Source organism: Chiroxiphia lanceolata, chromosome 6, assembly GCF_009829145.1.
Source record: "Chiroxiphia lanceolata isolate bChiLan1 chromosome 6, bChiLan1.pri, whole genome shotgun sequence".
NCBI classification, from domain to species: Eukaryota; Metazoa; Chordata; class Aves; order Passeriformes; family Pipridae; genus Chiroxiphia; species Chiroxiphia lanceolata.
The window spans coordinates 13,626,515-13,642,167 of NC_045642.1; the positions used below are offsets into that span (position 1 = coordinate 13,626,515).

The 15,653-nt window shown below is 35.0% G+C and overlaps 1 protein-coding gene across 14 annotated transcripts in view; it reads right to left on the reverse strand.

Annotated features, from left to right (window-relative positions):
* SOX6 (SRY-box transcription factor 6) overlaps positions 1-15,653 on the reverse strand; it is a 375,013-nt gene that overhangs the window by 47,334 nt on the left and 312,026 nt on the right. For all 14 annotated transcript variants that reach the window (XM_032690278.1, XM_032690277.1, XM_032690280.1 and 11 more), the window contains 2 exons: positions 14,385-14,565; positions 12,420-12,610 (listed from right to left, as the gene is read on the reverse strand). In XM_032690278.1, coding sequence (XP_032546169.1) covers positions 12,420-12,610; positions 14,385-14,565 — 372 coding nt within the window. The remainder of the gene's footprint in view (positions 1-12,419; positions 12,611-14,384; positions 14,566-15,653) is intronic.

Consider the following 15,653-nt stretch of genomic DNA (forward strand, 5'->3'; position numbering starts at 1 on the left):
AGGTCCTGATTCAGAGAGACACATCTGCTAAAATGCATCCTTAACATAACAAAAGCTTTACATCAAAAAAACTTAAATGAGGTCACAAAGAGGAAATTGGGTGCTTTTTTCCCCTTTTAACTGCTTCTTTATGTTCTTATAACATACGTGGTAGCTACAGTAACATGGCATGGATGGAGATAAAGGGAAATCACTTGATAAACCAAGCAAGTAGTACACTTCATCACCTTCCCTTGTAGGATAACTCACATATGCAATACAAATTTCTCATACTGCAATTCATTACTTTTGCCTGTCCATGCTAGTGAGTACATACTGATAAACTATGGATGGCTTTTGGACTGAATGTAATGGAAACCTGGCATAGCAGAGCATGTTGGTTAGTGCAGAAGACTGATAGGCATCCTGGTCTATATAGCATCAGTCTATAACTGTGAATATTCTAATTCAACCTGTTCCTTGCAATGAAAGAAGAAAAATAAGCCTTGCATGAAAGAGGTGGAGAGCAAGCTTACAGGAAAACATCTTCCTTGTATTTCTAAGATTTTGGTTATTTCTGTATGGAAACTAAGGGCTGACATACATTTCATCAATGAGACATTTACAATGATATAGTGTGATCTGTAATGTGACACTGAAGAATAAAACAAGGGAGTTATGCAAAGGTAATGCAGGTAATCCCTTGATAAAGGGGAATCCCTTGGGAGGAAGAGCACAGCCATACAATCTAATCTTATTTATGAGTATTCAAAGAGCTTGAGTACCATCAGGCAAGGAACAGAATTCTGGTAGGGAGCTGGCAGCTGAATACATTTTGGCAAACTGCAGAACCTTTGACAGACCAAGAAGTTTTACAGTACATGATGTGTCAGTGACTCACTTTGTGTACAGCTCTAATGCACATCCTCCCAGTGATGGCTTCTAAACAGAATGCAATACAAATGTACTGGCATCCAAAATACAGCAAAGAGTGTTCTTGTGCTTTAGAAATGGAAGGGAACAAGCATGTAAAAGTGGGATGCAGTAAGCAAGAATCTCAATGTGTATGAAAAGACAGTTCTTCTGAATAGGAAGCAGATAATGAAATTGTTACTTCATGATTGAACTCAAGGATGTATGGAAAATGCCAGGGAGATAAGAATGTATCCGTTGCCTCCTTTCTCAAGAAGCCCTTGGCAAGATAACAGTGAAATCATGCACCCAGCTACTGATCAACACGGGTCTGACATCAAACCACAAGTGTCCACTTCTCTTACTGGTTGTTTGATAAAATGCTTTGGAACGAGTGGAGGTAGAGGAGATCTTTCCAAAACCTTGTCTCAGTGTGCTCCCTCAGTTAATGAATGTCAGCAAGTGGAATAGAACAGAAATTTGATATGTTTTTCCAGCCTTTCTTATAGAGGCATTTGCAACATGTTAGAGGCCACAAGCATAAAAGTGAAATACTGGAAAATTAATGTTGTCTGTAGATTTTCAGGATGTAAGCTGGGCAATTTCAGCTTGTGGGTTAGGCATACTTTAGGTTTTAAGTAGTCTTATAACAGCTTACTATGACTTGAACAAGATTTTAGTATGAGTAATATGATGTTGAGTATCATTTATTACCCTGTTACATTTCCAGTTGAGATAGACCTGTTTACAGAGTTAGTGTTATGTGATTACAGATAGACAAGCTATGTGCAGTGAAAAATTTATGCAAAAAATAGAGTATTTCTTATCTTTTCAAACTACCCCTGGAGGATCAGCAATTTCTATACATGTATGAGTGCAGTGTTCTAACAATCCAACTTCTTAAAGCTATGCAAGAACTATGCACTTAAATGCTTGTGATTTATGCTCTAGTTGGTCACCTAAGACAAATGGTGTTGGTTTTGATGCCTTACTCAATAAGTATTGCAACACTGCCTTGAATTACCTGAAAAAAAAAAAAAAAAGCAACTGAGAATTCTTTCAGCTCAAAGACCTCCCAGGTAATGAAAAGCCTTTACTTCAATCTTTCAGCTCCTGAATCCTAAAGCTTCAACACCACAAAAAAACCAATGAATCGGCCTCTGGCATACCACCAGTAGGAAAAAGATGGCAGTGGTAAGGGATAGTGCAGCAAGGACTTCAGGACCCCTAGATTAAATTGCTGCAGAGTTCAGAGAGCTGCTGTAAAGATCTATAATTAGCACTGACACTTTATCAGGGGCTGGAAGATCTCCCTCATACTGCATTCCTCACTTGGTCAGTGGGTGCTGCATTAAAACCTCTATTTCTTATTAAGAGAGGGTGAGCAATTTGGGCGTAAATTGCAAATGCCTAATTGTGCACAAATGTCCATGTTCATATGTAAATACACCCATAGAAATAAAAACTTGTTTGCATGAATATTTGTGAAAAGAAAACAAAGGAAGGAATAAGCATGATCAAACTCCATTAATCAGATTTAAAACAAACATTTGCAAATACTGTTTTGCATTATTGGCTCAAGCCTTTTCATGAGATAAAAGAAGACTATTTTACCTGTTAGCATGCTTATTCTTTTGTTTGAAACAAAACAGTTAAACTGGAACAAAGTAGTGTATAATCCCACAAACAGGCAGATAAGCAAATATCCTTCAACAACAAGGAGTGCATTTGAATTTATCATATATTTTGATGCAGCCTAATGACACTTGAGAAATGGGAGACATTTTTAATTTTAGAAAGTAATGAAGTATCAGAGAAAGCAATCCCAATTTATCCTTGCTATACTTTATCTACTGCAGTAGAGAGTTATATTGGCAGTGCATTTGGTGTTGCAAATTTGCTTAGAGGAATACACAGATCTTGGAAAAAAAATGGCAGTAACTTTTGTGGATGTCTCTGCTTGTATCTAAGTGTGAAATAATATGCAAATGTATTCTGTAGTTCAGGACAATTGAGGGAGTGATATGATAGGATTGTGCAGCTGTCATTCTGACCCACAATTTAAATCAATGAATATATTCCTGTCCTAGCAAATTTATATTTGAACAATAATTTTCAACCTATCTTTATTGTTTTGTAGAGAAGCATAATAAAAAAATCGAATAAATTCAGTATATATCTGTAAATTCTCCTGAGTAGCTTGGGAAATGTATTGTACATAAGATAAGATCATTATGCTGTTGCAGTCATCAGAAAGATACTATCCTTTATGGTAGAAACACATGCTTTGAAAAAAAAAATCCTTGTTGGTTTGTGCAAATTTTTCAACATTCTTGCTTAAGACATGTTTTAATCTAATTCTGTTCCTTTAGGATTTTCAGTTGGTCCAAAATTTAAGGAAGAAGACCAAAATGGGGCAAAGTTTATATCCTTTTCACAGGAAATACCCCATGCAAGTAATAAGCAGTGTATTTGACATTTTTTTCCTGAGCTGGAAAGGCAATAGAAGAAAGCAGACAAATTCCCATTATTTCTGTCATCATCAATGTCATTAACATTATTATTAATTTGGTCTAAAACCTGCAGCTAAGCAACCCATTCAAGTAGCCCTGACAACAGAAATAAGGAACCATAACTGTGTTCAGCAAACACACTGTTAAGCATAGGTAGTGGTAAAACCTCTAGTAGTCAATATTCAAACGCAAAAATAGCTCTTGATAACAAAAGTTTGTGCTGATTTCATTCCTGAAAATAGCATTTTGTTACCAAGTGCTCTTGTGATTGAACTGAAGGCACGAAGAACTTTAAAACTTCACCTAATATGGAAGTTTCTTCACTATGCAGTGTGTGTGTGTGTATACACAAATACACCTACATAGATATGGTTATATAGTTATTCAAATAGTAAAGTTTCTTATAGGTTGTTTATGTCTAGGTATATTTTCTTTTAATTTCTTACATGTGTACATCAGTACTGGGCTGGTCAAACTTTTTTTTAATTTATGGTCCAATAAAGTTTCCATGATTTATACTTTGCAAAGGTTGCATATTTTTCACTCAACTGATTTTGATAATTTAATCAATAGAAAAAAATAATTTAGATTTTAATCAGCCTCCACATTATTTGAGGGACTAAGCATTTAACTGCGTTGGAACTGAAAGATACAAATTCATTTCATACCAATTTTATAAAGACAATTTTGGAAAGTAAGGTAATTGAGTAAAATGCTTAAAAACAAAGATCTGCACAAAAAATTCTTCTATAGGTGTAAACTGGATGCGTAGCAAGCTGGTGCCAGAGCTAACTTATCTGTAAATTTAGATGACCTACATATGCCAGAGATTTTGCACTGTTTCTTTTTGTCTTTTCACTGTCAGTTCCACAGTTTCAGTGAACATGCATTTTTAATGTGCAAATTTCAAATACATTATTTGTATGTCTTTCTACACATAGCATACAAAGTAAACCTGGAAAAAAAAATTAGTAGATATATTGATAGGCATGAGTGTGAATATTTAGGTGTAAACAGTATTTGAGCCATAGCATGTGATCAATTATAGGCTGCATCATATGTTACTTACAGACAGAAAGTTAACGATTCATGAGCAGCTTTAATATTTCTATCTCTTGAGCTGGAGGAACAGATCTGACAAGATTTCATACCCACAGCCTTCTGCACCTGGTTCCCATTATAAACCTGGCCTTGATAATGGAGCTGTGTTCTTCTGCAGAGGCTAATGTGAGCACTGGTATTTTCCTCCCATAACTCTTATAACATGAGTACCAGTGTTATAGCTGTATTTGACCCCTCTATGCATGTGCAGTTACAACTTCCATCACCCTTCTCACTAAATACTTAGAGATCAGATAAAACATTTCTCTAAGTATGGGTACAATTCCTAAACCTGTTTTTATTTCCTGTGATATCTACAAAAGCCTTACAGGCCTCAGGGTTATATCAAAATTCAGGTGAGTTGTTTCCCTTCTTTGTTTACAAATTAAACATTTCTCTTTAAAAGATATGGTTGGAGACACGGGGATTAATTTTTTTTCCGAGATGCTCTACTTTGAACTTAACTTCAAATTACATTTAAAGTTGTAACTGTAAAGCATAAATTCATTGCAATACTTATCTGAGTCTCAGAGATACTAAAATCATTTAGCTATTCACAGGTGCATCTAATTCCTAATGAGACCTCACAACAGAAAAACAAAACAAAAAAAAGATAATTCTCACTGTGCCCTACTGTTATCATCTGAATACACTGATTTAGAAAATCAATGCAAGCACATATGACAATGAAATTCATACAAAAGCCAAAATCATCAACACCTTGAGCTTCTTGAAAAAATAGCAGGGAATTCCCTGAAGGGATATGCTGCCTAGGAAGTCCAGTCATAGCATAGACAGTACACCCTGAAAAAATGTTGCTTGGAATCATTAGTATTTTTCTTCCCATTTATTGTTATAAATGTATATGGATGTCATGCTTTACCCTATCTTGGCATGAAATTTCAAACGCTGGAAGCAACAGCATGAATAAACCATTTCTCCAGCTACAAAACTCAATGTTTGAAGTCCAGCATGTTTTCCAGTTCTAATAAAAGGGGGCAGTATTACATCAGCTGAAATTCTGAATTGTCCAAATTATCATAAAAAGTGCTAGAGAAGGATACAAAACTGCTGAATTCCACTGAAAATAGACTGTTACTGTGTATGCAGCCACAAATCTGCTTGTCTGCCTTGGGCTAAAATTTTCGGAGTTAGTTCAGTGGGACTTAGGCTCCTGCACTGCAGCCACTTAAAAAAATTTTGAGTCACTGTTTTCCTTAATTCAAAATTATTAAGGAAATATTACAGTTGCTATAAAATGAAGACACAGGTTTCATGTAGCTAGGATAAGCCCTAAGCCTAAAACAGAAATTGTAAAATTATTGCAGTTTCAAAAAATTTTGGAGCAAAACCTCTTTCCTTTTTTTTTCTTTAAATGAATATTTTTCAGAATAAAATACTGTATGTATATGGCTTTAGGAAGCTAACTTTGAACACTCAATATAAAAATATATCGTAGCTCACACATATTTTGTACAGCCACAAGTAGATTACTAAACAGAGCAGTAAAGTATAAAGTATAAAGGACATTTGTTTTGTAAGAATTACGAGGACTGCTGGGATCTGTATCTGCAACTTTTCCCAATTCTAGGGCATCTAACTTAGACCAGTCATTTATCTGTTATAAAATGATGGATCTGCAAAGAGGTTGTCTCTATGCAACGTGTCCTTCTGCAACTCAGAAACTCCCCGGGGAAAGGTTTGTCAACTGAGCAGAATGACGTACTCAGGAAAATCAGCTTCCCAATTGCAGTGTCTCTTTGCAGAAATCAGAGTCTTCATTAGACAGATGGAATACACTCCCACTGAGTTGAATAAATTGCCTATATTCTTGCAAGAAAGTGAGACCACACTAACAGTTCCTTAAGTAAATCAGTGTCTTTCTTTTTTTTCCTTTCTATACAGTTTCAGATTTCCTATTATAGAATCTAAATTCTTAAATTACATTATACCTAAGTGTAAGCTATGGGGGACAGGATCTTTCTTAAGTTACAGTGAGAACAGAACAGAACTTGCTACAATGGCTATGGAGACAATACCATAATAAAATTAATAACTTTGCAAATCTAGTCATTTGCTGTTGTTATTTCTATCCATTTTTTCCCCTAATTATTAGGCATTCACCCTTTAATTATGAGTAAAACTAAGATTTAACCAATAGAAATAAGGATCCAATTGAAAATGCTTACAGTTTCTGTTATATCTCATAGCAGACTGAAATGTAAACATCGACCTCTTATGTACTACATCTACAAGAAACTAAAGGGGAAAAAAAGAAAATATAACTTTTACTTAGAAGACAAAAACTAAGAAGAGCAGATCACTACTTCCAAATCTAAACCAAATATTCATAAAGATTTATAAAAAATCCACAAGGCCCTTATGACCAGTTAATTTTTGTTCTAAATGTAAAGGTGGTCAGCACTAGTTCTAGTGAAAGGAGAAAATATAATTGAATGGGGAACACACTGGAAAAGTATTTTCTTAACTATGTGTTTGGGGTTTTTTTAACTGAATTGAGAAATGACTAATAAAATGGATGCTTATAACAAGGTGACTCTCTTTGTGATTGTCTGAGAAATACACTGTACATGCAGAAAACACAGTGTGACTCCTGCCACTGCAGTTGTTGTCTCTAATTCTGAATCTATAGGGAGAAGAAAGCTGGTAAAAAAACTAGTGGCAGCATAATCCAGTACTGCTTGCCTTTAGAAAACAGCACTACAATGCTGGAGCCATTGCAGAGCTGTAGGCAGCCGAAGGAGATTATGCATGACTAGTGACTTTTCCTACTTCCTGAAGTGTTTTTATCAGGCAAAGTTTGTACATATGTGCAGTAGCTTCATATACATGATGAAGTGGAACAGCTCCAGAGGAGTTGTTACACTTTACTGTCTCAATAATCCACATATTTAACAGTCCCTAAATACAGCAGATCATAACACCTCCAAAGGGGTCGTTATGGCTTATCAAGTCAAATCCAAGTGCCTAAAAATGGATTTGATCAATAGACTGTAACATCCCCAAGGGTAAATACTACACATTTTTAAGAATGTGCACATTTTGCATACAAACTGTGGTCTATATTAGGATAAATTGCGTGGATTCAACTTGTAAAATTTTGATTTAGAAATAAGAAAGGAATAAAAGGCTCATTAGAAGAGGTGCTAAAGCACCATAATTCCCAGGAAGTAGGCAATGACTCATGTCATTTATTTTGGGGTCTAATTCTGCTTTCCTACTGCAAATACACAGTTGTCTGAAAATCTACAAAAGAATGAGAATGGAATGTAAACATAAGAATGTTATATTAAATTCTGCTTCCTCTCAGATCTTGAATATGCTTCATAGTAAGTAAATGGAGAGGTGGGGATACATCCTTGGGTCTAGTACATATGTTGTGATTATTAAGCATCTTTGTCAAAAGTATCTTTGTCAGAAGTATCCTTGTCAGTGTTTTCATGCTTTATATACAAAAAGATTAGGAATTTTTTTTAAAAAAATGTCAGTTATATTATAAATTATATACCATTTTCAGATTCATTAAGTCAACACAAATCTTCTAAGCAATCATGGTAGTTTGAAATACTAAAATAAATACAAGTAGCTCTAGCTATGCAAATTTTGCTTAAGTACTCTTTTTTGTTGAAGGTAAACATGGCTTGACTGGAAAATATATCCTCTAAATAGACGTGATTTTAGTATGATTTTACTTTGGTTTCTATCACATGCCAAAAGCTCTGTAGCCTATTTTCTTCGTTTTCCTAATTCTCTCTCCTACTCCAATGTTTCTGTTTACTCTGTGAAACAGCTGACAGCATTACCTTTTTCCTTTCTTCAGTCAGGCCACACCTGAGTGCTCTATTCCACCTCAGGTGGAGGAGAAAAAGTCAACTCTGTTATAGTGATGGTTTTGCTTCATGTGCACTGTACTGGTTGAGGCTCAGATAGAGTCAAATTTAATTCATTAATGGTGCTGAGTTTTGGATTTGTGACCAAAACAGCTGATAACCCATGGGATATTTTAGCTATTGCTGAACTGTGCTTCTACAGCAAGACCTTTTTTGGGTTTGATGCTAATCTGCCAGGGTTAGGCTGGGAATGCACAAAGCATTGAGAGGCAATACAGCCAAACCAGCCGACTCCAACTGACCAAAGGCAATGTATTCTACACCGTATGAAAGCATTATCAGCAATAAAATCTGGAGGAAGGAGGAGGAAGGAGAAACATTTGGAGTTTTGGCATTTGCCTTCCCATGTAAATCACATGTGCTGAAGGCCTGCTTTCCTGGAAATGGCTAAATGTCTGCCTGGCAACGGGAAACAGTCAATTAATCCTTTGTTTTGCTTTGCTTATGTGCACAGCTTTTACTATACTTATAAACTATACTAATCGATCCACAAATTTTTTCACTTTTACCCTTCTAATTCTCTTCCCCATCCCACTGGAGGGGAGTGAGTGAGCAGCTGCATGGTGCTTACCTGCCTACCCAAACTCACAACAGCACACAAGCTGAAATAACTCCTCTGAATGGTATCATTTCAAAAGTGTAGAACTAACCTTAATGTTTCAGCAAATGACAAAGTTGGGCTGTGCCAGAGTGCTTCATGGTTTTGTTTTGGTCTTTCTGATGAGTGAATCTCTGTGAGCACTTTTAAAGCTTTGTAGAGGATTTTTTTTTTGAACAGCAGAATATGAACAGAGGCAATTTTCAATTCTGTGTCTGTAACCAAATACAAAGCTTTCTGAGATTTAAATAACACATTTTCAAAAAGGCCTAAACCCAGGCTTTGAAGTTATGTACATAATTTTGTGAGCGCAATCATTTGCACAACAAACTATTACCAACTATCTGAACTCGAAGACCAGTAACTGACCAGAACTCAATAGCTTTTTTTTTAAACCAGCTGCAGGCAATTAATTTGTCATCTTTTTCTGGTGCCAGCTTCCAGCTCCTCATTTCTACAAGTCTAATTACCTGAAGCCAATTTCTGAAAATTTGGTCCTGAAAACATGGGGTTCTGATTCTTCAAAAGAAACCAATCCAAAACTGCAACTATGCTATCAAAGCTTCACTGGGATTATGACAGATACTGTACACAGCCTTCTTGGCATACAATTATTTCAAAATTATGTTTTTCTAATTGAAGTGATCCAGCCTTCCTCCTCCCCCACCTCCATTTTGACCATCCTGCCCATCATTTTTAGAGCAAAAGTAACATTTCATAATGTAAAAATTGAAAGACAGAGGGTGAAGACGGAAGAAGGAGTATTCTAGAATTCTGTTTGTACAAATGATGCTTCTGATTTTAATGCATTTTATACTTTCTATAAAATACAAATACATTACCTTAGTAGTCATGACTAATTAATACTTTTATTTTCTTTAGGATGAGAGTGGGGATATATCATTATTTAAAATTACTAATTTATATCCTATTCTTTTGTAAACCCAACCTCTTGCATCTATGGAGAAAAGATAACAGACAAACACACCAACTTCTTCCTGCCTTAATGATTCTATAGTACCTGCTACAATAAATAAACCCATAGGATTATATAAGGTCACTTAGAGACTTAACAACAAATTTTCTCGCTGCTGTTTTATTCTTAGGTTTTAAAAGTTGCAAGTGGTAGCATGAAAAGTCTCCTATAAAAAATGGCATTCGAGAATGATGTTGTTTGTATCTGTTAAAGAGTTCCAATTCACTCTGCCATATTTGCAAGTAAAAAAAATTTTTTTCTTCAGACTGCCAGATGTATAACCTCAGCCTGGAAGCCATACATCAATCTGTGTTTTGCTAGTAACCAGCACAAAACAGAAATTTCAGATTATCCACTGAAATATTTTTTGATTCTACTTTAAAATGTGCAAGATTAAATAGAAACTTGTTATGTCAAATACAAGATATAAACATGATAGTGTAAATACTCAAGGAACAGACTCAATAAGTAAGTGGATGCCATTTTTATAGTTATTTTTCAAAGTCAAATCAAATGTTAAGAATTCTTTTAATAGCCCTTATAGCATATTAGATATTTTTAAATGTCAAGCCACTGAAACTCATAAAATGTATTTTAAAATAAGCATAATTTTATAAACTCTTAATACTGATATGTGTGACATTTATTTTATTTTTATAACTTGGGCTTTAGTATCCTGCCTCTTGATTAGTTAAGACAAACACTGACTTTACAATTAGACTGTTGTCTGAATATGGCCTGCTTCATCAGTTATTAATTTCTATATTTTTTGTGGTATCACCCTGTATTAAATGAGTTTTCTAGTTATGACATTTAAACTAATACTAGCAGAAATAGTACTAGACTCTGAATTTGACCTGGAAAAGTGTTGTTTATCCTGTGTGACAACAATCTAACAAATCTTTCTAACGGACACTAAGCCTTTCTCTTGTTTTGAGTGCTGTAAAAAAACCTATCAAACAAAAATATAAAGTGTAGATTAAAAGGTATGTGTCAATCTTTAATGGGTCTGTTTGCGACATTTCTTTGCCTTTCTGTGCCTTGTTACAACCCACTTAGTCCCCAAGAATTCCCTTGTGGGTTGAGAAAAGATCATAGTATCATCAAATTCATGGTTTAAGTTATAGTTAATACTCTGTCAAGTCTTATACTCAACCTGGACTAAAAACTCCTGTTATTCTTTGGACTACAATATAATGTTCCCTCCCTTACCCAAGAAACAAAGAACCTACCATCTACTATACATATATATATATATATATATACACATAAGAGAATTTTTATAGGCATTGAAACTACATGTTGTTTTTGATTTTTTTAGCAAATAGTCTGAAACACTGGTTGTTTTATAGGCTAATAGTGTCAGTTTCCTTCCCATTCACTACTAAATTGCATCATAACTGTTCCTATTTGCCAATACCTTAGTGATTACTGGGATATGTTTTTCCCTTTCTAGTTAACTGGAATAAGTATTGTGGTCTGTAACTGATTTTGTGTCAGTGGTGAAAAATAACTTGTGTGCTATATTTGTTGCAGCAGCATAAGCCACCTCTAGAGAAGTTAACAGAGAAGCATTCTTCATTCAAAGGGCTGCCCTACAGCTCAGCCAATTACCCAATTCACTGTTCACTTGCTCCAGGATACATACAGAGACCTGCTGATGGAGAGAGCTTGAAGACCTCAGAAAGGCCACAGAACAGGACAACACAGGTACAATGAATTTTCCAAGAGTCTTCTTTCTTCTCTGAGTCATCCTTAAAGCAGGTCTGATAGAAACTGTTCCTCACCTTTCAGATATGATCTCAGCTTGCTACTTTGTAGACCAAATCCCGTCCTGCTCAGTCCAACGCTGGTCCCAGTCTCTCAACACTTTCTCTAATTTGCCCTTTTATTGTAGTGTGCCATTTCATTGCAGTGTTTGGAAACTACAGCCAATATTCAACAAAGAATTTTGATCTCTAATTTTCCATTGCAACTGAGAGCCAAATGTACTGTTTTGAGCCTAAATACTTTGTTGCATCTGAATCACAGATTCAAGTACACTCAAATACATAAAATAGCACTGTAATACTCAATCATGCTAGTACATAACTAGCCTTTTCGCCTTATTTATCAATTGAATCATTCTAAAATGCACAATTCAAAATCTAGTGACCGTGAACAATGGTATCACCAACCAATTTACTCCCCATGTTGCCATATGCATGCTTACAGCTTAATCATATGAGTGCACAGGACTGTGGTTTTGAATGCTGTCATGTAAATGAAGAGAAGTTTGTGGCACAGCACTGTGAAGTGACAAGGTGTATTTAACATGAAATCAGAGATGGCTAAAAGCTCTAAAAAGAAATTTCATATAAAAATATAAGAAGCCATTTACAGAGAAGACAAGAGTGAGTGACAGACAGTGGGGAAATGGGAGACATTACCTTTTCATTCCTGCAGTTGTTTAGACCCATGTTATTCATGGAGGGCAATTTTCCATCAACACCATGAGGCTGCTGTTGCTGCTGCTGTTCCCTTTGGATTTGCTCTCTCATTTTTCGAGCCTCCTGAATGGCTTTCATTACTGTGTCCTGGTCCCCAAATAGGGCAGGTGAATTAAGACTGGAAAGGATATCTATAAACAGAGAACACATTTTATTTAGGCAATTATCCAAATTGAAATCTGAGCTAAGAACTCACCTCTCATACTCTTAGAGCTGCACACAACTAACATCTGCAGAAGGAGGAGGAGTGGCAATTGTTGTCTGTTTGAAATCTGAATTACTCTACAGAAGTGACTGATAAACCTGTGCACTTCTTTTGATGTTAGAAATACAACCACTGAAGTCTTGGTACAGCCTGATATGGAGGTATCTGAGCATACTCATGGACTCAAATACATGTTTAAGACAACAGTATTATGAACCTTAAACTGGAAGCCTCTGAGGTACTAAATATAAAATGAACAAAGGAGAAAGCAATCTCACTTAGTTGGCCATGAAAGTCTGTGTCAATTCTTAGAATTTCTTTCTGGAGAGAACCATCGGTCCAGACATTTAGCTTTCCATTTCAGAAAGGGCACTCACAGTTACTTTTTGGGGACAAAGTTAGTCATCACAGTAACATGAGTACAAAGCTCTAAATCAGTAGAGAAAAACTAGTCTTGTTTCTATCACTCTGAACAGAAAGAAACTTTTAAACATGCATCAAACTCATGCAAACATTCCTGTTACATCTTAAAATGCATGCATGGAGTATCCCAGAAACTGTTTCTGATTTGAGACCATAAGACAGCCATTATTTTCTTGACAAAGAGGCAAAAAAGTTTTTATGACTTCACATGAAAAATATTTACACCTTAGGCATATTTACATCTTAGGTAGTAATTTCTCTGGAATGGTCTACGACTTCAAATTGATATGCCATTTTCTAATGTTAGATAGTGCAGCGATAGTTGCAAATAAATTGACAGTTAGAATATCTAGCCAATTGCAGAAAGTATCTTTCAGAGATCATGATGTTCCCAAGTGTTTGGGAGTGGAAAAAACCCCATAATTTTTATATATTTAATATATGTATTTAATGTATCAGTTCATTATTCACAAGTGTTTCCATATATTTTACAAGTACTCTTGAGTTACAGATTGTGAATAAGTGGTCTGTAGTAAGTATTTAGTCACTGTTAAAATGTACTATTTGAACTTTAGGGCTGATCATCCACATTTTGTAGCTCTTGATTCTGTTTCTTGACTGGCTAAGGTAGTCTTCATACACAGTTTTCAGACCAATTTTGTTTCAGCACTTAATAGGCTAAAAGAATCTTGAACACAGGTAAAAAAATTCCTACTTGTAACCACATAAATTAAAAAAATCTTGACAGATGGGTGAACAAATAATAAAAATATGATCAAATAATAATATATACTGGCTGGACTGAAGCCTTTCTGTCTTTGTTTAAAAAAAAAATTAGTATCTAGTGAGGCTCTATGTGCATGCAAAGATAGTTTTTTGTTTGTTTACTCCAGAGGTCAAAATTCAAAATTAACTTTGCTTGGATCACCCAGTAGATGTCTTTAGGAAAGATGTTCATACAAACCTCTTTTATAAGTTTTGTGTATGCATATTTATTTACCTACGTGTATATATTTGTATGTATGTTTATTTCTTAGGTTATTTATTTACTTGCTGTGTTTCTTGTAGATGACTATCACTGCCACATCATTTTACACACCCTTGCAAAACCTTGACATTTAAGCGTTCTTTGAAAATCTTTACTGTAATTTTTTTTTATTTCCATTTTAAACAGAAATGTAGGCCCAAGTATCTACTTAATTCAAAAGTGTGTTCAGGGTGAGATTTCATGCAGAAAACTTGCCTATTTTCTCCTTTCCCCAGGACAGATTAGTTACCTAAAGAGGATCCTCTTCCCAGAGATCCACTGAGCGGGCTGGGGATGCCACTCTTGTTCGTCACTGTCACAGGACTGCTTTTGCTAGCTGGGAAAAGATTCTGTGTTGGAGATGTTGGGGATTTGACAGGTTCAGCTGTTTTGGGTCGGGCTGAAAGATTCAGTGGCTGAGCTGCTTCATCCTGCAAGAGTTTAATGTGAATAATTATTAGGAAAAGACAAATGAACACATCATTTTGCAAGCAGCAGTTACTTTACACCTCGAAGACAATACCACATTCTCCAGCAATAATAACAAAAGAAGCTAATTATCTGCCTCCTTTAAGATTCAACGAAAGGAAACCTCATTAATTTCTCTGTGTTATGCTTCTTATTTACATTAACTATGTGGCTGGATCATTCTTTTTGCCAAATTAAAATTTGAATTAGCTCACATTACAGCTTAATTTCCTAATGTGTTTTCAGAGATCTAAATTAACCTAGGGCATTTACAAAGAATTATTTAAAATTTCCAGCAGCTCAGTAATGCTTTTGCATGGTTCTATTTGAAAAGTTCCTGGCACTATAAAAATAAGTTATGTAGCTTATTTTTAAATGTATTAGAAACTAAGGAATCAGAAGTACTTCTATGAAAGAATCATTTGGAAAACCTGACAGTTCTTTGGCCCACATTTAGTGCTGCTGCTAACTTATACATTCCATGCATCTTATTCCACGTGCATGTTTTGTTTAGTAAAATAATCTATGCTCTTCCCTCACATAATAGAAGATAAGAATTTAACTGAATTCAAATTCCTTTACTTACTAGGGTAATGACTGAATATATATGCATTTCGAAATATATTTTATTTTCTACTATTTAATTTTGTATATTTTACAATATTTTATTATATGTCGTGTCTTTTGACAGATTTCTGTGAAATCAAGAATATTTTCCACATAAATGCTACTCTGCTTCTTATTTGATACTTCCATTTTATTTCTGTATTCTGTAGTCATTTCTGGTGCATTCAATGTTTAGTGTATTTGTATGTTTTATTTGCATAAAGACAGGGAATATTTTCTAAGGGTATGTAAATCTAGTATCAGCACCTTTATATCTGTTGATACTTTTCATATGCAATTGTGAAAGAAATTCTCTCTGACACATATCTTGTTTCTGTGCTGTAGGAGAATAGGTCCATCTAAAAAATATCTTGACTTTTGGAAGAAGACTTATTCAAGCAATAGATTTCTTTGATCAGTATAGACATTCACAATCCAACCTTCT